Genomic DNA, 25,628 nt, shown 5'->3' with positions numbered 1-25,628 from the left:
TTACTTCTTAATCATTCATTCTTCTCAAAATCCAATCAGAATTCACTCAAAACAGTATGACCTAAGACATCAGTGGAGAGTAGCTCTACTCCAGTCATGAATGGAGCAAAGCATCTCCCCTCACCTCACTCTCCAAGTGGCATAGTAATAATAAACTAGTGTAGTGAGTAATAAATAATGCACTGATTCCAACCTGTTTCTCAAAACTGGTTGATTTCCAGCTGAAGCAACTGAAGCCCAGGAATAAAAAAAAAAAAAAGGTGAAGAAACAAAGAAAAGAGCTAAGACCTCAGGAAACCATACTCTGAATCAGGGTATCAAGTTCTAGCTGAAAAATACAGAATACATTTAAAAGTGCCTTTATATTCATATAAAAGAAGAACTCCTAAATATAACTTTATTTATGATAGGGATTAGGGGAACTATGGAGCAAGTTTACAAACATTAATTTCTCCATTTTTAGTACAAAATCCCACTAAGAATTTACTACCTGCAGAAGAATTAAAGTTTCTGACCAAGTACAGATTTCCAAATAATCCACTTAAACTCAAGACAATGAGACTGTTCTAACATAAAAGTCAAGTCCTATTTCCAGTATCTCTTGAAACATCACATTTATTAAGAACTTAGAAAGTAAATAAAAAATCAAAAAGCCAGTAAAAAAGTTATTTTTTTTTAAGGAAAACCACCAACAGTAAATTCATTTAGTTTAAAATGAAAAGCTGAAGAAAAACTATTTCAAAAATTGAGACCAAATGCCAAAATATACACAAATTCTTAGGTACTTCAAAAATCCTATAACATTTTTTATTTAAGACTGACTTTCAAGTGAAATAAAACTTTGTAAACAATAACGATTATAATATTTTAAAATATAAACAGGCACTCTTCAATAGAACTTTGAAGAAATTATTTTTCTAATGAATGAATGTATGTGTCAAAGTTGCTCATATTTTCCAGAAGTAGAAAAAACATTAAATGAATACCTTTTCTTCAAAGAAATCACTAAAATAACACATCCAAAGCAACAGTGAAGGAAAAATTTGGGGCACAACGGCTTGTAACTTCATCCCTTCAAAACTGAAATGAGTAATAAAAATCTCCTCTTGTAAACATGACAAGTCTCTAAGAGCCTTCCTTCTTCTGTGACCTTTCATTTCAAGGCTGAAAAGTCTAGCAGGGGTATGTCTAAGACTGCCATAATAATAAAAGCCTATCTTCCAAAGAAGCAGTCTAGCTGCTCCTGATTATGATTTATTATAAATAAACACACACACATGCCCCTAAGAGAACCTGATCTGAAACTCTCCTTTAAATTTACCTCTTTAGGTTGCGCAGGATCCAAGTGGTCTAAAATCAATTGTAATTTTCCTTGACAAAGTTTGTAACTCTGTAACACAATTGATAGAACAACTTTTTAGTAAACTTCAGAAGTACTGCTATAAATGATTCTTTTAATGTAATTCCTAGCACAAAATACATTCTGAACAGAAGGGAACGATCTATTTCAATTTGGCAGCAAACTTTGAATTTTTGTTTCCTGAGGCATTTAAATGGGAACTGTATGTCCCAGCACAACAGTGTACCTTCATGTATATGGAAATTATTTGTTGAGCAATTGCAATGTATACAAGATTATAAGACTGAAAAGACATAGAGCAAAAATGTTTTGTACTCAAAAATGTGAGATGAATGAAACAAACATAAAACAACATAAAAAAGAAGGCATTAATAAATAGTACCCTAGGAAAAGCTATAATGCAGCTTGAACTTTCTTGTTCTTTCTCTTTCCTGTACTTTTGTTACCCTTTCTCCATGCCTTCTCTTTGGTGAAAAATTCCTGAAGTAAAAAATTTCATCTAAAAAGTTAACAGCAAACCAAAAACTATTTTAGGAAAGGTAAGGGTCGTCTTCTTGCCAAAGTCAGCTCAAATAAGAGTTTTATCTAAAATATCCATCTAAAAATAAAATTGCAATAGCTTTCATTTATTATATATTATGTAACAAGCCCTATCTCAATTCACAATGATTCTGTGAAATACGAGGAAAATAAAAACAAAGAAGTTAATTAACTTCTCCAACTCACCCAGCTATCAGAACTGGATTCTTATCCACATTTTTACTATCTATACTCTCTCCTGTGGTGCTCTCATCTAGATCTTTAAGCATATCACAATAACTCAAGATTTACAGCAGGCCCTTCATTTCCAAAGTTACATATATAATTATCCTCTCAACATTTCCACTTGGATGTCTAATAGGCACCTCAAACTTAACATGTCCAAAATAGAATTCTTGGTTTTATTCCAAACATGCTCCCCCCTCAAACATCTCTATTTTGGTAAATGACACTACTGCCCTAAATTTTGACTTAGGTCAAATACAGGAGTCAATCTTGATTCTTCACTTTCTCTCATTTTCTCATGTTCTCTTAGGAACATTATTAACTCCTGAAGGGCAACCCCAATTTCTTGTAGCCTAACTACCCATTACCACTTCCTTGCTAAAATGCTAGGTCAACAACATCACCAACTCTAAACTACTTCAGTCCATCCTAACTGGTATCTCTTCTTCTACTCTTATTCCATCTACCCTTATTCTTCTACCCTATTTCACCCCACCATCCATTCTCTAGCAAAAGTCATGTGGGGGGGGAGGGGTCTCAAAATTATAAATCAAATCCCCTCATCTCCCTTACTTCAACCCCACAAAAGACTTCTTTACTCTGAATACAAAATCTGGCCCCTTACATGATCTGGCCCCTACTTATCTAACCCTTTCTCATACCATTCTTCTCTCTGCCATCCAGGCTTCAGTCACCTGTCCTTTTCTCTATCCCTAGAAGATTCCATGTTCAGTCTGGCCTAAGAATATCTGACACTGCCATTCCTTCCACTTGACAATGCTCCTCCAGAACTTTGCATGGTCGCCCTCCTGTCACTTAGAATTTCATTGTTTTCACTACAGTATTCCCAATACTGAGATAGTACCTGATGCACAGTAGGCATTCAATACACAGTTTAATACAAGAATATCCCGAAAGCCAGTCTTTCCGTGTTGCATGTCCCTAAGAAAATACAGGATACACAGAGCCACTCCATAATAAACCCAAAACAGCATATATCACCCAACATAAATTTTCTTATAAAAATGTCCTACCTTTTCTCTTTTCTAGAAGTATTCAGTTCAACTACTGAGAAGTCTTTTCATGTTTTCAAGTACTATAAATTAAATAGAGCTTTAATTTTGAATTTCCATTATATTGTAGTTAAAGTACTAAGATTTATAACAAGAGTAAATGTAAGTGTATGAACACAGCTGTCTTGCTTAATGGAAAAATATATAGACAAAGACAACAGGATATATATATACACACACACACACACACACACACACATATATACTTTTATACATATATACTTCTATGTATATGTGTAAATATATACCTGGGTTATAGTGTATATATATAAATAAATCTGAAAATGTTTCCTAAGGTCTCACTTATTTAGGTGGCTTGAGTAGTAACACCTCTGCACAGATGATTCACTGTGTTATCCCCAATCTTTCTACCAAGTGCATCTGCATTTTCAACTACTTGTTACACTACTGAGATACCTTACTACTATTTAAAATCCAATATAAGAGAGAAAAAAAAAAAGGAGAAAGGAAAGGAAAAAGCAAAGCAAAGGAAATAAAATGATCTCACCACTTTCCTCTCCACACCTGACTGTCCTCCCTAATCCCAGCTATGGTTCTTGACACCAGTCTTCTAGCCACAATGGCTTGAAACATAGCTAGACATTTAACTCTATTCCCTCTTTGTATTACTCTGATCAAAACACTTCAATAATCAAATTTAGCTATCCTACCTCTGTAATAATGCTGATATCAATCCCCGTTTATGCCTACAGAGCCTCTTCAGTTCAGGCCCTAATTACTTATTACTTTGACTACCATGTTAGCCTGCCAACTTATCTCCCTCCATCCACTTTCTTCCCCTTTCATGCCGTTCTGCACACAACTGTCGGGTAAATCTCCCTGACATATGCTTTCCTGTTCAGAAACCTAAAATCATTTACCTTTATTTACAAAGCAATCCAACTTACTTCTGAATGCATACATTCATTCCTCAAATATTTATCATCTACTATGTGTCACATCCATATTATGTACCAGGTACTAAGATTTTATGGGTAGGAACTATAAATAATGATTAAGATATAATCCTTGTTCTTGCTCCATCATCTGGTCTTAATCTACCCTTCCAATTTACTTCTGACAAACTCTTCTAACTCTTCACATAAACTAATCACAGCTTCTGGATATGCTATATTCTTTGATTTAGAGCTTTTGTCCATTCACTTGTCTGAAATATTTTCCTCTATAGCTTTGATATTCTTCGTTATAATTTCTTTGCAATTCTCATATTCTTTCTACCTTACAACTCTTTTATACATATATACTGCTTATTTACTATTTCAAGTAAGCTCCTTGAATAATGCATATCTGAATAATCTTTGAAGTTTTGCAGCGCCTAACAATACTACATATAACATGTGCCCAATACATATTTTTTTCACTTTATATGGGTTTTTTTGGTATCATTAATATACAATCACAAGAGCAACTGTGGTTACTAGATTCACCCCATTCTCAATTCCCCACCACATACCCCACTACAATCACTGTCCATTAGCATAGGAAGATGCTACTGAGTCACTACTTTTCTTCTCTGTGCTATACTGCCTTCCCCATAAGCCCCTACATTATGTGAGCTAATCGTAATGCCCTTATTCCCCTTCCCCCTCCCTTCCCACCCACCCTCCCCAGTCCCTTTCCCTTTGGCAACTGTTAGTCCATTCTTGGGTTCTGTGAGTCTGCTGCTGTTTTGTTCCTTCACTTTTTCCTTTGTTCATATGCTCCAGAGATGAGTGAAATCATTTGGTACTTGTCTTTTACTGCCTGGCTTATTTCACGGAGCATAATAGCCTCTAGGTCCATCCATGTTGTTGCAAATGGTAGGATTTGTTTTCTTCTTATGGCTAAATATTCCATTGTGTATATGAACACATCTTTTTTATCCATTCGTCTACTGATGGACACTTACATTGCTTCTATTTCTTGGCTATAGTAAATAGTGTTGGGATAAATATAGCGGTGCATATGTCTTTTTGAAACTGGGATTCTGCATTCTTGGGGTAAATTCCTAGGAGTGGAATTCCTGGGTCAAATGGTATTTGTATTTTTAGATTTTTGAGGAACCTCCATACTGCTTTCCACAATGGTTGAACTAATTTACATTCCCACCAGCAGTGAAGGAGAGTTCCCCTTTCTCTGCATCCTTGCCAGCATTTGTTGTTCCCTAGTCTTTTCTACGTTGGTCATCTTAAATGGTGTGAGGTGGTATCTCATTGTGGTTTTAATTTGCATTTCTCTGCTAATTAGTGATGTGGAGCATCTATTCACGTACCTGTTGGGCATCTGAATTTCTTCTTTGGAGAAGTGTCTGTTTATGTCCTCTGCCCATTTTTAAATAGGGTTATTTGCTTTTTGGATGTTGAGGCATGTGAGTTCTTTATGTATTTTGGATGTTAACCCCTTGTCAGATATGTCATTTACGAATACATTCTCCCATAGTGTAGGATGGTTTTTGCTCTACTGATGGTGTCCTTTGCTGTACAGAAGCTTTTTAGCATAATGTAGTCCCATTTCTTCATTTTTGCTTTTGTTTCCCTTGTCCAAGGAGATGCTCAGGAAAAAGTTGCTCAAGTTTATATTCAAGAGGATTTTTGCCTATGTTCTTTTCTAATAATTTTATGGTTTCTACACTTATATTGAGGTCCTTGATCCATTTTGAGTTTACTTTTGTGTACGGGATTAAGCAATAATCCAGTTTCATTCTCTTGCATGTAGCTGTCCAGTTTTGCCAACATCACTTGTGGAAGAAGCTGTCATTTCCCCATTGTATGTCCATGGCTCCTTTACCATATTTTAATTGACCATGTATGCTTAGGTTTATACCTGAGCTCTCTAGTCTGGTCCATTGATCTATGGATCTCTTCTTGTGCCAGTACCAAATTGTCTTGATTACTGTGGCTTTGTAGTAGAGCTTGAAGTTGAGGAGTATAATCCCCCCAGCTTTATTCTTCCTTCAAAAGGATTGCTTTGGCTATTCGGGGTCTTTTGTGGTTCCATATGAATTTTAGAACTATTTCCTCTAGTTCGTTGAAGAATGCTGTTGGTATTTTCATAGGGATTGCACTGAATCTGTAGATTGCTTTAGGCAAGATGGCCATTTTGACAATATTAATTCTTCCTCTCCATGAGCACGGGATGTATTTCTATTTATTGGTGTCTTCTTTAATTTCTCTCATGAATGTCTTGAAGTTTTCATGGTATAGGTCTTTCACCTTCTTGGGTAGGTTTATTCCTGATACAAGTACTGCAACTCCTGCTCTTTTCTCCCTATTAGTTGCATGAAATATCTTTTTCCATCCCTTCACTTTCAGTCTGTGTATGTCTTTGGTTTGAAGTAACTGTCTTGTAGGCAGCATATAGGTGGGTCTTGTTTTTTTATCCATTCAGTGACTCTTTGTCTTCTGATTGGTGCATTCAGACCATTTATATTTAGGGTGATAATCAATAGGTTATGTACTTATTACTATTGTAGGCTTTAGATTTGTGGTTACCAAAGGCTCAAGGGTAATTCCTTACTATCTAACAGTCTAATTTAACTCACTTAGTATGCTATTACAAATACAACCTAAAGGTTCTTTTTTTCCCCCCGTTTTCTTCCTCCTCCATTCTTTACATATTAGGTATCATATTTTGCTCTCTTTTTCTATCTCTTGATTGACTATGGGGGTAGTTAATTTGATTTTGCATCTGATTAGTAATTACATGTTCAACTTCCTTTACTGTGGTTTTATTTCCCCTGGTGACAGCTTTTTAACCTTAGGAACACTTTCATCTATAGCAGTTCCTCTAAAATACACTGTATAGATGGTTTGTGGTGGGTAAATTCTCTCAGCTTTTGCTTATCTGGAAATTGCTTGATCCCTCCTTCAAATTTAAATGATAATCTTCCCAGATATTCTTGGTTAGAGGCCCTTCTGCTACATTGCTTTAAATATATCATGCCACTCCCTTCTGGCCTATAAGGTTTCTGCTGAGAAATCTGATGATAGCCTGATGGGTTTTCCTTTGTATGTGATCTTATTTCTCTCTCTGGCTGCTTTTAAAAGTCTGTCCTTATCCATGATCTTTGCCATTTTAACTATCATATGTCTTGATGTTGTCTTCCCCGGGTCCCTTGTGTTGGAAGATCTGGGCACTTCCATGGCCTAAGAGACTATCTCCTTCCTCAGATTGGGGAAGTTTTCAGCAATTACCTCCTCAGACACTTTCTGTCCCTTTTCCTCTATGTTCTTCTTCTGGTACCCCAATATGTGAATATTGTTCCATTGGATTTGTCACACAGTTCTCTCAATATTCTTTCATTCTTAGAGATCTCTTTTTTCTCTCTGTGCCTCAGCTTCTTTCTATTTCTCTTCTATAATTTCTATTCTATTTATTGTCTCTTCTACTACATCTAATCTGCTTTTAAATCCCCCCATTGTTTCATTTCAGATATGGACTTTCTTAATGATTTAATCTCCATCCTAAATTCGTCCCTTGGTTCTTGAATATTTCTCTGTACCTCCATGAACATGTTTACGATTTTTATTTTGAACTCTCTTTCAGGAAGATTGGTGAGTTCAGTTTAATTTGGCCCTTTTTCTGGTGTCAGTGAGATTTTTGTTTGAACCCGGTACCTTTGATGTTACATATTTGTATGTGGCGCCCTCTAGTGCCCAGAAGGTCTGCTCTCTGGAGCTGCTCAGCTCCTGGAGTGATATTGGAGGTCACAGGGGAGTGGCACTGGTGCCTGGGGGGAGGAAAGCTGTTTTCTGCTTCCTGGCTGCACTGCCTGTCTCTACTGTCAGAACAAGTGGGCCAAGCACACAGGTGTAAGCCTCTGCTTTGTGCTGTAGGCGGGACCTCCCTCTGGCTGGCCTGACACCAGGGCAGGGACTGCCAGTTTGCAAGCCAGTGCCCACAGCCCAGGAGGAAGACGCAGCAGGCTGCATATCACAGTGGGGGGTGCCTCAGAGCTGAGTAGCCAGCAAGGGTGATGATGTGCCTGAAGCTCCTGAAAGTTCCAATACATATTTGGTGGATGAATATTCATCAAAAGAGTTGTAGTCCCTCAATTCTACCTTTATATTTGCCTTTCCTCCCAGGTTATAATGCATATTAAAAAAACATAGCTTTTAACAGTTATGTGATTGGAGTAGACTCTTTAATCTATTTACTACCCTAAAGATTCCTTTAATTATCTTCTTTAAAGTCTCTTTGAAAATGTTATTTAAGCAATGAAGTAACGGTTACTCTAGAAATCAGTCAGATACTTTCCTTGAAGGTTACTGATGTTTTCCTAAGGCCTCATTTTGTGTTATGTATCAGTGGGTAGACAAAGTGCCACAGCAACTAACTATAATAACTTATTTAACTAGAAGAAGTAGATAATGAACTCCACTGAATACAGATGTTAGATTTTCATCTCTTCTAAGTATTTCTTAGATTAAAAATTCCTGAGGAGGGAAGCAGTTGATTTGTAAAGCAACACAAGACAGATCTATTGGTGATATCAATACAGGTAGGTATTTCCAAAGGAAAGTTTTTTAAAAAACATTTACATGTTTTAAAAGTATAAACTAAGCAAATCACTTCTGAGCAAATTTTAAAGGGAAAAGAAAAAGAACTATAATAGGTTAATAGACTACAATGTATTTAGTCCTCTTATATGATCATATGGGTCCTAATTAAAGGTATTTACATGCTAAAATAACTGATACATTTCTGTCAGATGCACTTTACCTAAAGATTAAAAACATAAAACACATTTTGTATTTTGTATAGATATATTTAATTACTTTATTACAACATATGCTGCCAAAATATTCACATTATTTAATGATTATACTTACAACCAAAAAAAATCAAGCTACCTGCCAAATTAATTTACCCTAGGTCTCTAGTTTAAATGTTTTATTTATAAGTAGTATAAACATTAAAATACAACCAAAGACAACTGCTGTTGTTTAAACCACATGTTTATGTGAAATATGTAAATATTGAACGTAATGATACTTCAGCCTTTAATATGTCTAACTGAAAATGATTTCTTTCCTATTCTTAAAAGGAAAAGAACCACCACCCAGTGATAATGATAACTTCAAATACTTATGTAAGTGCTTAGTATGTGCCAGGTAATATCCAAAATGCTTCACACACAATAAAGCATTTAAACTGCAAAGCAACCCTTTAAGGTTCTATTACCATACACATTATAAGAGAGAAGAAAACAGGTACTGAGTAAGATTAAGAAACCAAGGTCCACAACTCCTCAGTGGCAGAGCCAGTTTCAGACTGTTTTGTTGCCAAGATTCAAAATGTATTAGTGTCACGTAGAACAGCTTTTTCAAACTTTTGTGCCTCTACAACTTTTTAAATTATGCACCCACCCTTCATTAAGCCTTACAGTACCAAGTTACTAATTCAAAACAAAAACAAGGTGTCTTACCAATAGGTTTCAGCCCCTGGCAAGTTCACTATGGATTCAATGTGACCAAAGAAATGACAGTAGAAAGTTGGTTATACCCAACTTTATTTCCACGATAGCAGGTTAATCAATAGAATCTTGCCCACTCACAGTGAGCCTGCATGCAGCAAGCCAGTCTCTGTCTCTGGACCTCTCTGCCTGCACAACCATCCTCTGGGCCTTTCTGCCCTCATAGCCATCCTCTGGGCCTCTGTCTTTGGCACTGCCACCACTCCAGCCTCTGTTCTCTTGTAGCTGTGCCACCATGTGGCCCAGAGCACTGGGCAGGGCTCTTTATATGGAGTCAATAATGACACACTGACCACATGTATGTAGTAAGCTAGCCAACCAGGGTCAGGTAAGAATCCTGGCCACAGGAACATTCATTTTATCCACACAATGTTAAAGAAAATGAAACATTTTCAAATGATAAACTGTCATTAATTTCTTAGATGTTTTAATTATGTTTAACAAAGAACTTTTGTACTTTTCTTTAAAAGTGCTAATCTGAGAGGTAATGACAGAAATCTACTAACATTTTAAAATACAAAGAAACTGTAGGTATTCATAAGAAAGAATATTAGCAGTGTTGATCAAAGAAATTAGTTTTTCTGGTGTCAAATTGTTTCAAGAGATTACTATTAAACAATCAAGGAAGTAAAAAAGAAAAAAACCCTTACACCTGTACCTACCCAGTTCTTCTCCTGAATAATCTACCTGTTTTGAGCCTACCTTAAGGAAGCTACACTTTCAATGTTACCATGTTTTATTTTCCAGTATCAGCTATCTTTCATTTTTACACTTTTAAAACTTTAAGACCCCTACCTTTTTCTGCACATAAGAATAAAAAATCTTTTTAATTGAGGGTTGCTAGAGATGAACTTCTAAAGTATAGTTTGGGCTGTGGCTATCTATCTCATCTGAAGTTTCACCCCTGGCCAAGTACACTCTGGATTTGGTTAAGACCGAAAAATGACAACGGAACATTCTTGGGATAAAAGGGCTTATACCCAGCTTTATTCTCATGGTGGCAGGTTAAGCACTAGAATCCCATCTGCCTCAGGGCAAATTTGCATGCAGCAAGCTGGACTCTGCCTCCAGGCCTCTCTGCCATCTCGCAGCCCCAGAGCTCTGAGTGGAGCTATTTTTTTATAGAGTCAATAATAGCCCATTGCCAACATGTGTTTAAGCCTGTGCCTGCAGGCACTGCACATGTGCAGTGGTCAAGCAGAACAGGGGCAGGTGAGAATCCTGGCCATGGAACTTCCATTTTCTCTACACTATCCTACTGTAGTGGCTCATGTTGTTGAGAAAGAGATGAGTCTCTTCTAATTCCTCAGAAGCAGTAGAAACTCTGAAAAGAATAGTTCTTCACCCAAAAGAACATTTTAAAAGCTTTGAAGATTTTAGGAGTGGCCAGAATATGGGTTGAACTCAAGATGCCATGATTAAGCTTTCAACAGTTAGGGCGAAACATAAACTAATGCGGTTGAAAGCACATATTCTTAAAATGAAAATGGCCACGCTCTCAATAGGAAAAAGCTACTCAAGAAAATTCTCAGGAAGAATTCCAAACTTAGCAACAAGACAGAGTTCAGGCTGTTCCCAAATGGAAGCTCAAACACAAAGTCACAGGAACAGTATCTTCTTATTCAAGAATTAATAAAAAAAAAAACAGGAAAAGACAAGCCCTGGCCTTTGTGTTCAAGGTGAAGACAGGCCAACTAGTAAGGTCAGTGGTTACATTTCGTTTCCTATTCCTACTGTAACAAATTCGTGACTTAAATCAACACATATTTATTATTGTACAGTTCCAGAAATCAGTAATCTAAAATATAACAGCAGGGTTGTGGTCCTTCCCAAGGCTCTAACGTAGAACCCACTTCCTTGCCTTTTCCACCTTATAGGGACTGCCTGCATCCTTTGCCTCATAGGCCTCCTTCCATCTTCAAAGCCAACAATCACATCCCTCAGGCCTCTACTTCACCTTCACAGCACCTTCTCTAACTCTGACCCTCCTGAATCTCTCTTTTATAGACCCTTGTGATTACACTTGGCCCACCTGGAGAGTCTAAGATAATCTCCACATCTGAAGATAATTAATTAATATCACTTTACAAAACTGTGGACATCTGACATAACAGGTTCACAGGTTCTAGACATCAAGACATGGATATCTTCAAGGGGTCTCTTATTCCGTCTACCCTAAGTATCAAAGGATGGGTTTCAAGGAGGGGCTGCCTTAAAAGCAAAGAAACAGTAAATGCCTTAAACACGTTCACGTTATGCAAGAGCAATAGGTGACTGTTATCCTAAACTCATGTACTCTATATAAAAGGCACACCCTGGGGTTCACCTGGAATATAATATATAACATAGTTTCATGCTATGAAACAGCATAATGCCCTGCTGCAGTACAGTGAATACCATCAGGGAACACAGAAAAACTGCAACAGGGAAGGATATGAATTTTGAAATCAATGTACATTAGAGGTAAGCCTCCAATTTCCTAGCAGTAGAAAATGACCCAGAGAAGCTCAGTTAGAAACCATACAGGACCACAGCTGAGCAATTTTCTATTTGAGTACATGTCTGAATGGCATCCATTTCAGCACCCCCTTTAAGAGATAGCAACAATGAAAGCTCACATGGATAGAGCAGCAGTGACTATTCTAAGGACTTGATATACACTGATTCAGTTAATCTTCCCAGCAACCCTATGAGCTAAATGGTATTATCACTCCCATTTTACAAATGAAAAACACTATGTCACATAACACTAAGGGAACTTAAAACATTTGTTCTAGGTCACATAGCTAGTATGTGTTGGAACCAAGCTCTGAACCCAAGCAGCCTCCAGGCTGTGTAGCATAGAACAAAGAGAACACAATTTGGAGGGAGAGAAATCAGACTTAAATTCATGATTCACTCTTCACTAGCAACAGGAGTCAACAAATTACCTGTTTTTATAAGCTGCTTTTCTTTGAAGTGAACTAGTAATACCTAGTGAATATAAAGCCCAGAACAAGGAGAAATACATGGCTGCAATCTCAGGAACATATAACTCTAGTATTATTTCCAGCATTATTTTACAGAGACTTTTTTCCAGGTTTAACAACATTAAATCCTTTCAGTGCTTTGATCACAACTATAGTAAAATCCAATCTCTCTTCTTTATTTTTTAATATCCTCAAACTTAAACCATTTGTATCCAAGCCTAGCAATGTTCAAAGTTTTTCAATAAAGTGTCAGATCCATATATAAGGTTGCAATTTTTTAAATAATAACAATGAAATAAAGCCTATTTTACTCACAAAATACAAGTATTTTAGTAGTATCAAAACAGCAGAATCAGAATTGTTTATTCAATATTATTCAGACCCATTTTTTTAAACCCAGAGCAAAAGACTTACTGATTTTAAAGGCATGATTAACAACATCAATATTTAATGGAATGAATGGCTGACATATTTTCAGAGACACTTTCACTTCTGAATATATTATTTCAGCCTCTCACTGGTCAGTTACAGTCTCTTTTTGGTCAGAGTATCTTTTTACTAAGCAGAAACATACCAACTGTCTCCTAGAGCTTAACCATAATGAAGGAGCTTTCAGAATAGTTCTAGCATTCATAGGTTTCTTTCCATATGTGAATATGGTTTATTTTACTTTCCTTTTCTTTTTTTTTTGAAGTATCATCGATATACAATCTTATATTGGTTTCAAGTATATAACACAGTGGTTTAACAGTTAATCATATTACTAAATCCTCAACCCCACTAGTACAGTTATTATCATTCAACAATGTTACAGAATCATTGGCTGTATTCTCCATGCTGTACTATCGTACCTGTGACCAACTTATATTTTGATCGAGAGTATTTCTGCCCCTTTATCCCCCTTACACTTCCCACCTACCTATCCCAAGCCCTTCCCCATGGTAACCACAGTCACTTCTCAGTGTCTGGGTCTACTACTATTTTGTTCATTTTGTACTGTTTTGTTTTTATATTCCATAAATAAGTAAAATCATATGGTATGTCTTTCTCCACCTGGCTTATTTCACTAAGACCCATTCATGTTGTTGCAAATGGCAGGATTTCTCTATTTATATGGCTGAACAATATTTCCATTGTGTGTATGCACTACCTCTTCTTTATCCATTCATCTATTGATGGACACACTGGTTGCTCCCCTATCTTGACTACTGTAAACAATGCAGCAATAAATATAGGAGTGCATACATCTTTTCAAATTAGGGATTTGTTTTCTTTGGGTAAGTTCCTAGAAGTTGAATTACTGGGTCGAATGATAGTTCTTAGTTTTTTTGAAGAGCCTCCATATTGCTTTCCACAGTGGCTGCACCAATTGACATTCCCACCAACAGTGTAGGAGTGCTTCCTTTTCTCTACAACCTCACCAACACTTGTTAGGTCTTGTATTTTGAATAGTAGCCAACACCATTGTAACTGAGATGAGGTGGTATCTCACTGTGATTTTGATTTGCATCTCCCTGATGATTAGCAACATGAAGCATCTTTTCATGTGTCTGCTGGCCATACTATTTCTCCTTTGGAGAAGTGTCTGTTCAGATCCTTCACCCATTTTTAACTGGGTTATTTGTGTTTTAGGTGTTGAGGTATATAAGTTCTTTAGATATTTTGGATGTTAACACCTTATCAAATGAATCATTTACAAGTATGTTCTCCCAAACTGTAGGTTGCCTTTTTGTTCTGCTGGTGGTGTCCTTTACTATACAGGCTATTTAGTTTGATGTAATCCCACTTGTTCACTTCTGATTTTGTTTCTCTTGCCCAAGGAGTCATGTCCAGGAAAAACTTGATCATTCTTGTGTTCAAGAGATTTTTGCTTGTTTTCTTCAAAGAGTTTTACAGTTCCATGTTTTATATCAGGTCTTTGATCCATTTCAAGTTTGCTTTTGTGTATGGAGTTAGTAATCCAGTTTCACTCTCTTGCTTGAAGCTGTTCAGTTTTCCCTCTACCATTTCTTAAAGAAGCTTTGTTTTCCCCATTGTATATCCATGGCTCCTTTATCAATTATTTATTGGCCATATATGTGTGGGTTTATATCTGGGTTCTCTATTCTGTTCCATCAATCTATGGGTCTGTTCTTGTGCCAGTACCATACTATTTTGATTACTGTAGCTTTGTAGTATAGCTTGGAGTCAGGGGGCATAATATCCTCAGCTTTGTTCTTTCTCAGTGTTGCTTTAACTATTCAGGGTCTTTTGTGGCTCCATATGAATTTTAGAACTATTTGTTCTAATTCACTGAAAACTGCTGTTGGTATTTTGATAGGGATTGCATTGAATCTAAAAATTGTTTTGGGCAGGAAGGCCATTTTAACAATACTAAATCTTCCTGTCCCTGAGCATGGGATAGATTCCCATTTCTTTGTGTCTTCTTTAATTTCTCTCATGAATGTCTTAAAGTTTTCAACGTGTGAGTCTTTCACCTCCTTGGTTAGGTTTATTACTACATATTTTATTCTTTCTGATGCAATTGTACATGAAATTGTTTTCCTGATTTTTCTTTCAGCTAGTTCATTGTTAGTACACAGGAATGCAAGAGATCTGTGTATTAATTTTGTATCCTGTAACTCTGCTGAACCCAGTTATTCTTTCTAATGGTTCTTTTGGTGGAGTCCTTAGGGTTTCCTATGTATCATCATGTCATCTCCAAATAGCGACAGTTTAACTTCTTCCTTACCAATGTAGATGCCATTTATCTTTTTGTGTTGTCTTACTGCCATGGCTAGGACCTCCAGTACTATGTTGAATAAAAGTGGTGAGAGTGTAAATCCTTGTCTTGTTTCTGATCTTAGAGGAAAAGCTTTCAGTTTTCCACCATTCGTATGATGTTATTTGTGGGTTTGTTGTATATGACCTTTATTATGTTGTTGTCTACCCTCTATAGCCATTTTGTCAAGTTTTCGTCATGAATGTATATTGAATGCTGTTAAATGCTTTTTCAGCATCTACTGATGTGATCGTGTGGTTTTTATCCTTCTTTTTGTTAATGTGGTATAAGATATTGATTTACAAATATTACACCATCCTTGCATCCCTGGAATAAATCCAACTTGGTTATGATAGAAGATCCTTTTGACGTATTTTTGAATTTGGTTTGCTAATATTTTGTTGAGGATTTGTGCATCTATGTTCACAGATATTGGTCTATAATTTTCTTTTTTTGTAGTGTCTTTCCCTGGTTTTGCTATTAGTTATGTGGGCCTCATAGAATGATTTTGGAAGTATTCCCTCCTCTTCTACTCTTTGGAGTACTTTAAGAAGTATGGCTATTAGCTCTTTAAATGTTTGGTAGAATTCAGCTGTGAAGCCATCTGGTCCTAGACTTGTTTGCTGGGAGTTTTTTGATTACCAATTCAATTTCATTGCTGGTAATTGGTCTGTTCAGATTTTCTGTTTCTTCTTGAGTCAGTCTTGGTAGGCTGTATTTTCTTAGGAAATTGTCCATTTCTTCCAGGTTGTCCAATTTATTGGCATATAATTTTTCATAGTATTCTCTAATAATTCTTTGTATTTCTGTGTTATCTTTTGTGACTACTGCTTCATTTGTGATTTTGTTTGTGTACACTCTCTATTCTTCTTAATAACTCTGACTATGGGTTCTATAAGTACATCTGATCTAGTGTATTTTTCAGTGCCTGTTTCCTTCTTTATTTTCTGTCTGGTTATCTATTGATGTGACTGGTGAGTTATGAAGTCTCCTAAAATGAATGTGTTGCAATCTGTTTCCCCCTTTAATTCAGTTAGTATTTGTTTTACATATTTAGGTGTGCCTATGTTGGGTGCATACATATTTAAAATAGTTATATCCTCTTGTTGGACTGATCCCTTTATCTTTAGGTAATGTCTTTATCTCTTGTTATTTTTTTAAAATATATTTCATCTGATATAAGTATTGCTACTCCTGCTTTTTTCAATGATTTGCATGAAATATCTTTTTCCATCCCTTCACTTCTAGCCTGTGTATGTCTTTAGGTCTGAAATGAGTCTCCTGTAGACAGCATATAGATGGGTCTTCTTTCTTCATCCATTCTCCCACTCTGTCTTTTGACTGGTGCATTCAGTCCATTTACATTTAAGGTTGATACGTATGTACTTATTGACATTTTATTGTTTTCTGGTTGTGTTTGTACATCCTCTCTGTTCCTTTCTTCCTCTCTTATACTCTTCTCTTGTTAGAAGGTTTTCTTAGCATTGTGATTGGATCACTTCTGTAATTTTTTGTGTATCTATTATAGGCTTTAGATTTGTGGTTACTTTAGTTGTGGTTCAAGATAGCCTCCTGACTATATAACAGTCTACATTAAGTTGATGATTGCTCTATTTCAAACACAATCTGTTAAGTACTTTTTTCTTCTTCCCCTCCCCTCCACACTTTATGTATTAGATGTCATAATCTGCACTTTTTGTATAGCCCTTGACTGATTTTGTGTATAGTTGGTTTTACTACTTTGCTGTAATTTTGTACTTGCTTGGTAAGTAATTGGTCTACCTTTACTGTGGGTTACTATTTTGCCTTAGGAACATTTCCATCTAACAGCACTCCCTTTAACACACCCTGTAATGCTAGTTTAGTGGTTAAAACATCCTTGTGCCTTCATTTATCTGGGAACTGTTTAATCTTTGCTTCAAATTTGAATGGCATACTTATTGGGTAGAGGATTCTTGGTTAAAGTTCCTTCTGTTTCAGTACATTAAATATTTCATGCCACTCCCTTCTGGCCTATAAAGTTTCTGTGAAGAAGTCTGCTGAAACCATGATGGGGTTTCCCTTATAAGTAATCTTTCTTCCTCTATTTGGATGCTTTCAGTACTCTCTCCTTATCATTAATCCTTGTTATTTTAATTATTATATGTCTTGGTGTTGTCTTCCTGGGGTTCCTTTTGTTAGGGGATCTCTTTGCTTCCATGACCTGAGTGTCTATTTCCTTCCCCAGATTGGGTAAGTTTTCAAACAATTACTTCCTCAAAGAGACTTTCTATCCTTTTGTCTCTTTTCTCTTTATGGTAGCTCTATTATGCAAATATTGTATCATTTGGATTGATCACACAACTCTCTTTACCATTCTTTCATTCCCAGAGATTATTTTTTCTCTCTGTTCCTCAGCTTCATTGTCTTCCTGTTCTCCAATTTCCATCTCATTGATCATCTCCTCTACTTGCAGCTATCTATTATTCATTCCCTCCACTGTGTATTTCATTCTAGTTACTGTGTTCTTCAGCTCTGAGTGGCTCTTTTTCAGCTCTTGTATGTCTTTGTTGAAATCATCCCTGATGTCATCAATACTTTTCTACAGATCAATAAGCATATTTGACTTTCACTCTGAAATCTTATCAAGAAGATTGGTGATTTCCATTTCATTTAGCCCTTTCTGGTGTGCTATCCTGTACTTTCGTTTGGAACATACTCCTCTAGCTCTTTGTTTTTGTCAGGGTTTCTGAGTTTTTTCCTATGTATTAGATGAATCTGCTATACTTCCTGGTCTAGAGAGTAATGACTTTATGAAGAAGGTGTCTTGTGGTGCCTAGAAGCTCAAAACTCTCCCCTCCAGTACGTGGTTCTTCTTTGCAGTACAGCGCCAGTTGCTATTCATGGGCAATGGCAGGGCTGCCTTTCTTTCTATCTGCCAATAGTGGTTTACCTCAGTCTGGTGAGGCTGGCAATCTGCCTCAGCAGGCCTTTTATGATCAGACAGTGGCTTCTGCTGGACTCTTTGTGGGCAGGGCCACCCTCTAATTGCCCTGCAACTTCAGGAAGGCTGCTGGGTTAACAGGGTGGGTGGGTAGGTGGTAGCACACCAAGTTGCACAGTGGCAGGGTGCAGGGCCATGTAGTGGTAGAGAATCATGGGGTGGAAGGGTACATGGGCTCACAGAGGCTGAGCGACAAATGGTGGGAGGTCATGTGGGTGGGGATGGTGTGAGTCACTTTGGGGCAGTGCTTTGTTGCTGCAGCAAGTTATGTGGGTGCCCCGTAGAGGCAGCAAGGCATGCAGCACTGGGGTTGGCCACCAATGTGGAAGAAGCTCTTGGCACTGGCTCCTGCAGGTGCCTCTCTAATTGGATTGAGACAGGGCCAAGAAGGCTAGGAGAGTTTCCTTCTGTCCGTCAGGCAGCAAAGTCTGAAGCTGGTGGGCCAAGTGGGCTTTCATGTCAGCAGTGTACAGGAAAGCGCTTCGGGGATGAGCTGCCAGTGAGGGGGATGGAGCACCCAGGGCTCCCCAGAGTGCCCAAATTTTTGGGCTGAGGGAGGGCTGGGGAGACATCATCTACCTGCTCTTTCTCTTGCAGAGAGAGCTCCAACCAACCCTTGAGCCTCTGACACCCCTTCCACTGCTGGCAGACCTTTCAAATACTGCCTCTGTGTTGGGTCTCAGTGGGACCAGAGGAGTGTGCCTGTCCTGCACAAGTGGCTAGAGTCTTAGCCTTCCAGAGTGTGCCAAATGTCCCTGGTGTCTAGCCCTGTTAATCACAAGAACCCGATATAGACATACCCTGTGGACATCCCAAAGTAAGCCATATAAACTTAAACCATTAATCCTTCTCAAGAATAAAAGCAAAATATAAACAAGAACATCTTCTGAAAGTATGCACCCATTTCTATCAAATCTTTGAATTTATTCAAAAATCTGTAATTTTATGAGTAGAAATAATTTAGCATTTGGGATTAACACCTCTTCTACTCAATTAGTCCTATTTAGATCTAAATACCTGTACTTCTTAGAACAAATTAACAATGCTCCATTTTTCTTTTCTCCTGTGGTTCAACTTCAATGTATACAGACTCATCATCTACTAAGTAAAAACGTATAATCTTGTGAGCCCCTAAATTCCTAAAGTTTGGTTTTTTCTGTGCCTTTTAATTCTAGAAAGTCCTTGATCTGCAATTCAGTAAACCTACTGCATAAGCCATCTGACTGCAAACTAAACTAAAATCTCTATAGCCCAGCGTCTTCCAAAGAGTTCATCAACAAGGAGTGATTTTTATTATGGGCTACAATATGAAGAAAATCTAGAACCTTTGGCACTTCCTCCATCATAACAGGTAATTAACCTGATTTGTAAAATTCAAAACTAAGCACAATCTCTCCTGCTAAATGATGCAATGATAGATGAGCAGAGCCAAATAGCTTTTAAGTTCTGCCTTGACTACTTCCAAAGACATTTTTCCCATAGAAGTGCAGTCTCAACTGTGACCAATATACACACTTTTTTCATGTTTCACCTAAAACTCCTCAAATCCCTTTATGTTTTATGATTAGGATCTACATTATATTTATATCCCTATGTTAGAGCTAATTCAGTGAAAATGTTTCACTAAAATTATCAGGTAAGTTTCACACAAAGGTCAGACAAGACTCCATCTGACCTGAAAGTTTGTGTGTGGAAATTCATGGTGTATGCCTAGGCTCCAGTCTACCCAGTTTCCTTTTTCTTCTATTAGAACTAATATAGCCACTGGCCTATCTTTCTCGTAGCTCTGCTCTAGCCAAATGACAAAATTCTAATAACATGGAAACAGAAAATGTAAAATGTCAAGTCCCCTGACATCAAAAAAGAGCTGGCTGTTTTAAAACTAACAATTCACAGCAACCTTCATGTCCTAAAAATAAATAAGGTAAATGTCTTATCTCCATATCTCATCTGTAATGTAGCTGAACATTAATAAATAAGGATTAATTTGAAATCTGTTTAACTAAAAGTTAAACAGATTTGTTTCAAGTCTTAATTTTATTTTCCAAAACAGAGTAGCTTACTTACATCATTAAGAATTGTCTAAGATTATAATATAACCATTCACTGAATATATAATTCTAGCACCATGGATTAAATCTTTAACATTAGGTCACTGTATTATTTATTTTTCTTCTGAAATCTTAAAACTAGAAAGCAGAAAACAATCTGACTAATAAAGATTGTATTGAATTTAGTGATTATTAAACACCATTTCAATGCAAAACTAAACAACACACCTGATTGAAAGATGAATCACTATCAGAGCAATTGTCTGTGCAGTAACTACTGCTTTTCTCCTTTTGGATTTTTTTCTGCATCTCCTGAATTCGTGTCTCATCCTCTTCAAACTTGTTAATCATAGATTCTACCACTACCATCATGGTGTTCTTCAGGGAATGCATCATTTCTTTGTATCTTTAAATTCAAAGCAGCCTTAGTAAGAGAAAGACTATTAACACAAATTAGAACATTCAACTAAATTAAACCATCCTATTATTTTTTCTGTAAAGTTCCTTAAAGAACATAATTCTAAAGATAAAAAAAATCTAAGTCAGTTTTTCTTAAAGAGAAAATGACACAACAAAACTTACATGACAAGAATAAAAATTAATAGGGAATCCAAAACGTATAACTTCCCAGGTTTCTTCATCTGGTTATGTGGTACAATGTAGTAAAATTAACAGAATATAAAGCAAGATGTTCCAAATGGCATGGATGCCAGTAATAAGCAACAGTCAACTGTTAACATCATACTCCCAAAACACAGCTTATTTTATATGTCACATTTATTCCTTGTTTTATCTTTCTCTATCCTCCTTCCTTTCTTTCTCTTCTCTCCTGCGTTCACTTTATATCTGTAGGTACTTTTAGCCACAACTGAGACCTAATTTAGAGTTAAGCTATCAGGGGCTCCTTTCAAACAGAGGCTAGAAAACCCACTGAAGGGATTATTAAGAAAGGGATTCCTGAAATTGGTATGTGTTTGAACTGGATAATTTTTAAGATCCCTTTCAGCTCTACTGGTCTAAATATCTCAAAAAGACCTTGTAATAAATTTCTTCATTTATTAAGTTCAAACACTTATGCACTGATACTAGTATTATACTCATATCCCCAAAATCTCTAGAAATAGCACTTTAGAGCTAGATGCAATCATAAAAATAATATAATCTAGCCCTTTATTGTACAAATGAGGAATATGTAACCTGGACAATTGAAATTTCTATTTTTAAAGCAAAAATGCATAAAGGTTTAAATAAACCTAGTGAATAAAGTACTAAACTTAGAATCAGAAAATCTTGATTAAAATCCTGACTACTTTACCTACCAGCTCTGTCATCATTAAGTCTCGTTTTCCTCATATAAAATGAGATAAAAACAATCTAGCTGATGTATTTCACATGTCTGTAACAAGAAATATATTACAATATATATGTAAAAGCTTCTTGTAAATATAAAGTATGATATATATATTTATTATCATGATTATAATGGAAATGCATTAGGAAATAAGCAAAGAAACTTTCCTTTATATTTCTAGCTAATGGACCACTGTAACTGCATAAATGAAAAGGAAAAGGTAAGTTTCTCTCATAAAAGCAATAAATCATGCTGGGAGATTTAGACAGAAATAGACTGTAATTCTGAAGTTTAAAGGAATTTTAAAACACACTTTAAATTCTACATAATATAAACTGTATTATTAAATATATGTAAGTTATATAATTTAAAATATATTCTTCCATATTTAATATTATATAACATATAATATGTAACTATAACTAAATTTAATACATATATCTCTATTTTTTTTTTAAGTCTCAGAACTTATCAGAAAACACAAAAAGGTAGAAAGATGATGGGAACAGCTTAGGAACAACATAGAGGAAAAACACATACAAGTGAGAACTGCTATAAAAGTGAGAAAGAGTCTGGGAAGATCCAAGTAAAGTAAGGGGATATAAAGAGTGGAAGAAATCCTAGGACAATCCTTGGACTAATTGGAGAAGTACATATAGTGTAAGTAAGCCAGGAGGCTCCAGCTTCCTCCTCTACCCACTCTGAGCAACAAAACACAGGGCAGCATGACAATGCCCAGCAGCAGGCGAAAGCTAGCCCTCTAAATATGCTCTCTCCTTCCACAGTAATTGGATGACAACTGGACATAAGGCTAAACTATACTCCTAGGCTACTTTGACATTAAGGTATAGCCATGTAAACAACATAAAGTCCTGTCTCCTTAAAATTTACAATATGGTAATTTAATGAAGGAATATAAAAGTAAATCTCAATGAGTTAGAGTAAGATTAAGGGTAATTAAAATCAATAGAAAACCTGCTTCATTTAAGACATGTTTCCTCCAAACCTTTTGAAATTACTAACATGAACTCTACTGCAAGAAATATTGGCAAGATGGCCACAGAAAAAGATAAAAAGAGTAATTCTTTTAATTAAAAATTTTTTAAAACTAGAAAGCCAGACCTCAATATCAAGGGTTAAATGAACTAGAATTCAATAGTAACCACTACAGTTTTGATAAACCAAGGAAAAATGGATATAGAATAGAATATAGACACCACTTAGAAGATCTGTGCATACTCCAAGAAGTCAAAATAAGAAAAAGCACTAGGAGGTAATGAATAAAAACCACTACATCCATTAACAATGAAAATCTACAGAGCAAACAGTTCTACTCACACATAAAAGTAATCTATAATAATAGATCCTAAAAATGAATTCTTCCATGTACAAACCTCTATTTTAAAAATAGGTATCAAAATGTCTAATTAAGGCAGAGCCAAGATGGCAGTGTGAGTAGGACAGTGGGAATCTCCTCCCAAAAACATATATATTTTTGAAAATACAACAAATACAACTAAACCTAAAAGAGAGACCAGAAGACACAGGACAACAGCCAGCCTGCATCCACACCTGCGAGAGCCCAGCGCCTGGTGAAAGGGGTAAGATATAAGCCCCAGCCCGGCGGGACACGAGCGCCCCTCCCCCCAGCTCCCGGTGGGACGAGAGGAGTTGGAGCGGGGAGGGAGAGGGAGCCCAGGACAGCTAAACAACCAGCCCCAGGCATACGCACCAGAGCACAGACACAGTGCATGCGTAGGGTGCTGGATACTAGGGAAGCACGACAATAAGACATCTGAGAAGGTCCCGAAGCCGATGCCCCTGTGACAAAGAAAAGCGAGTGCTTTTTGAAAGTCTTAAAAGGACAGGGACGCCACAGCTGGACGGAAACATCCCACATCACAGTCCAGCAGCTGGAAATTCCAGGAAAATCCGGGCGCACTAACACCCTGGGCAACAGCTCTGAGACCCCTCATGGAGGTAAACAGCTAAAAAGCCCCCAGTGCATTACCCCTTCGGGGCACTGCCAAAGCAGAGAAACAGCCTGAGGCTGGCCACGCCCTCAGCAAGGAGGCTTCCTTCATACCAGCCGGACAAGATACAAAGACCCAGTCTACATGCAATTGCCCAACACAAGCCACTAGGGGTCGCAGTTGTCCTAGTAAAGAAAGGCCAGGAGCCAAGTGGAAAGCTGATAGACGCGTCAATAGCACTCAACTGCACCTATCAACTTGAAATGGCAAAAAAATTTGATCCAGACAAGACTAACCCAGACAGCTTCTGCATCTGCTACATCTTCCCCTGAGAAGGAGATAGATTTAACCAGTCTTCCTGAAAAAGAATTCAAAACAAAAGTCATAACCATGCTGATGGACTTGCAGAGAAATATGCAAGAACTAAGGAAGGAGAATACAAAATAAAACAAGCTCTGGAAGGACTTCAAAACAGAATGGACGAGATGCAAGAGACAATTAATGGGCTAGAAAACAGAGAACAGGAATGCAGAGAGGCTGATGCAGAGAGAGATAAAAGGATCTCCAGGAATGAAAGAATTCTAAGAGGGCTGAGTGACCAATCGAAACGGAACAATATCTGCATTATAGGGGTACCAGAAGAAGAAGAGAGAGAAAAAGGGAAACAAACTGTCTTTGAAGAAATAATTGCTGAAAACTTCCCCAAACTAGGGGAGGAAATGGCCTCTCAGACCACAGACGTACACAGAACTCCGATGACAAGGGATCTAAGGAGGGCAACACCAAGACACATAATAATTAAAATGGCAAAGATCAAAGACAAGGACAAAGTATTAAAGGCAGCCAGAGAGAAAAAAAGGTCACCTACAAAGGAAAACCCATCAGGCTATCATCAGACTGCCCAACAGAAACCCTACAGGCCAGAAGGGAATGGCATGATATACTTAATGCAATGAAACAGAAGGGCCTCAAACCAAGAATGCTGTATCCAGCACGATTATCATTTAAATATGAAGGAGGGATTAAACAATTCCCAAACAAGCAAAAGTTGAGGGAATTTGCCTCCCACAAACCACCTCTACAGGGCATCCTACAGGGACTGCTCTAGATGGGAGCACTCCTAAAAAGAGCACACAACAAAACAACCAACATATGAAGAAGGGAGGAGGAGGAATAAGAAGGGAGAGAAATAAAGAATCATCAGACCATGTTTATAATAGCTCAATAAGTGAGTTAAGTTAGACAGTAAGATAGTAAAGAAGCTAACCCTGAACCGTTGGTAACCACAAACTTAAAGCCTGCAATGGCAATAAGTACATATCTTTCAATAATCACCCTAAATGTAAATGGACTGAAAGCACCAATCAAAAGACATAGAGTAATAGAACGGATAAAAAAGCAAGATCCATCCATATGCTGCTTACAAGAGACTCACCTCAAACCCAAAGACATGCACAGACTTAAAGTCAAGGGATGGAAAAAGATATTTCATGCAAACAACAGAGAGAAGAAAGCAGGAGTTGCAATTCTGGTATCAGACAAAACAGACTTCAAAATAAAGAAAGTAACAAAAGACAAAGAAGGACATTACATAATGATAAACGGCTCAGTCCAACAAGAGGATATAACCATTCTAAATATATATGCACCCAATACAGGAGCACCAACATATGTGAAACAAATACTAACAGAACTAAAAGGGGAAATAGCCTGCAATGCATTCATTCTGGGAGACTTCAACACACCACTCACTCCAAAGGACAGATCCACCAGACAGAAAATAAGTAAGGACACAGAGGTACTGAACAACACACTACAACAGATGGACCTAACAGACATCTACAGAACTCTACATCCAAAAGCAACA

At 37.0% G+C, this 25,628-nt stretch overlaps 1 protein-coding gene across 3 annotated transcripts in view; it reads right to left on the bottom strand.

Annotated features, from left to right (window-relative positions):
* The window catches only part of TBC1D32 (TBC1 domain family member 32), a 199,884-nt gene that overhangs the window by 154,657 nt on the left and 19,599 nt on the right, over positions 1 to 25,628 (bottom strand). For all 3 annotated transcript variants that reach the window (XM_057489307.1, XM_057489308.1, XM_057489309.1), the window contains exons 4-5: positions 20,666 to 20,843; positions 1,322 to 1,390 (exon numbers count right to left, since the gene is read on the bottom strand). In XM_057489307.1, coding sequence (XP_057345290.1) covers positions 1,322 to 1,390; positions 20,666 to 20,843 — 247 coding nt within the window. The remainder of the gene's footprint in view (positions 1 to 1,321; positions 1,391 to 20,665; positions 20,844 to 25,628) is intronic.

The sequence above is a fragment of the Manis pentadactyla genome, chromosome 12 (genome assembly GCF_030020395.1).
Source record: "Manis pentadactyla isolate mManPen7 chromosome 12, mManPen7.hap1, whole genome shotgun sequence".
Lineage (NCBI taxonomy): Eukaryota > Metazoa > Chordata > Mammalia > Pholidota > Manidae > Manis > Manis pentadactyla.
Note: the sequence above shows the minus strand (reverse complement) of the source record. Positions and strands in the feature narration are given on the sequence as shown.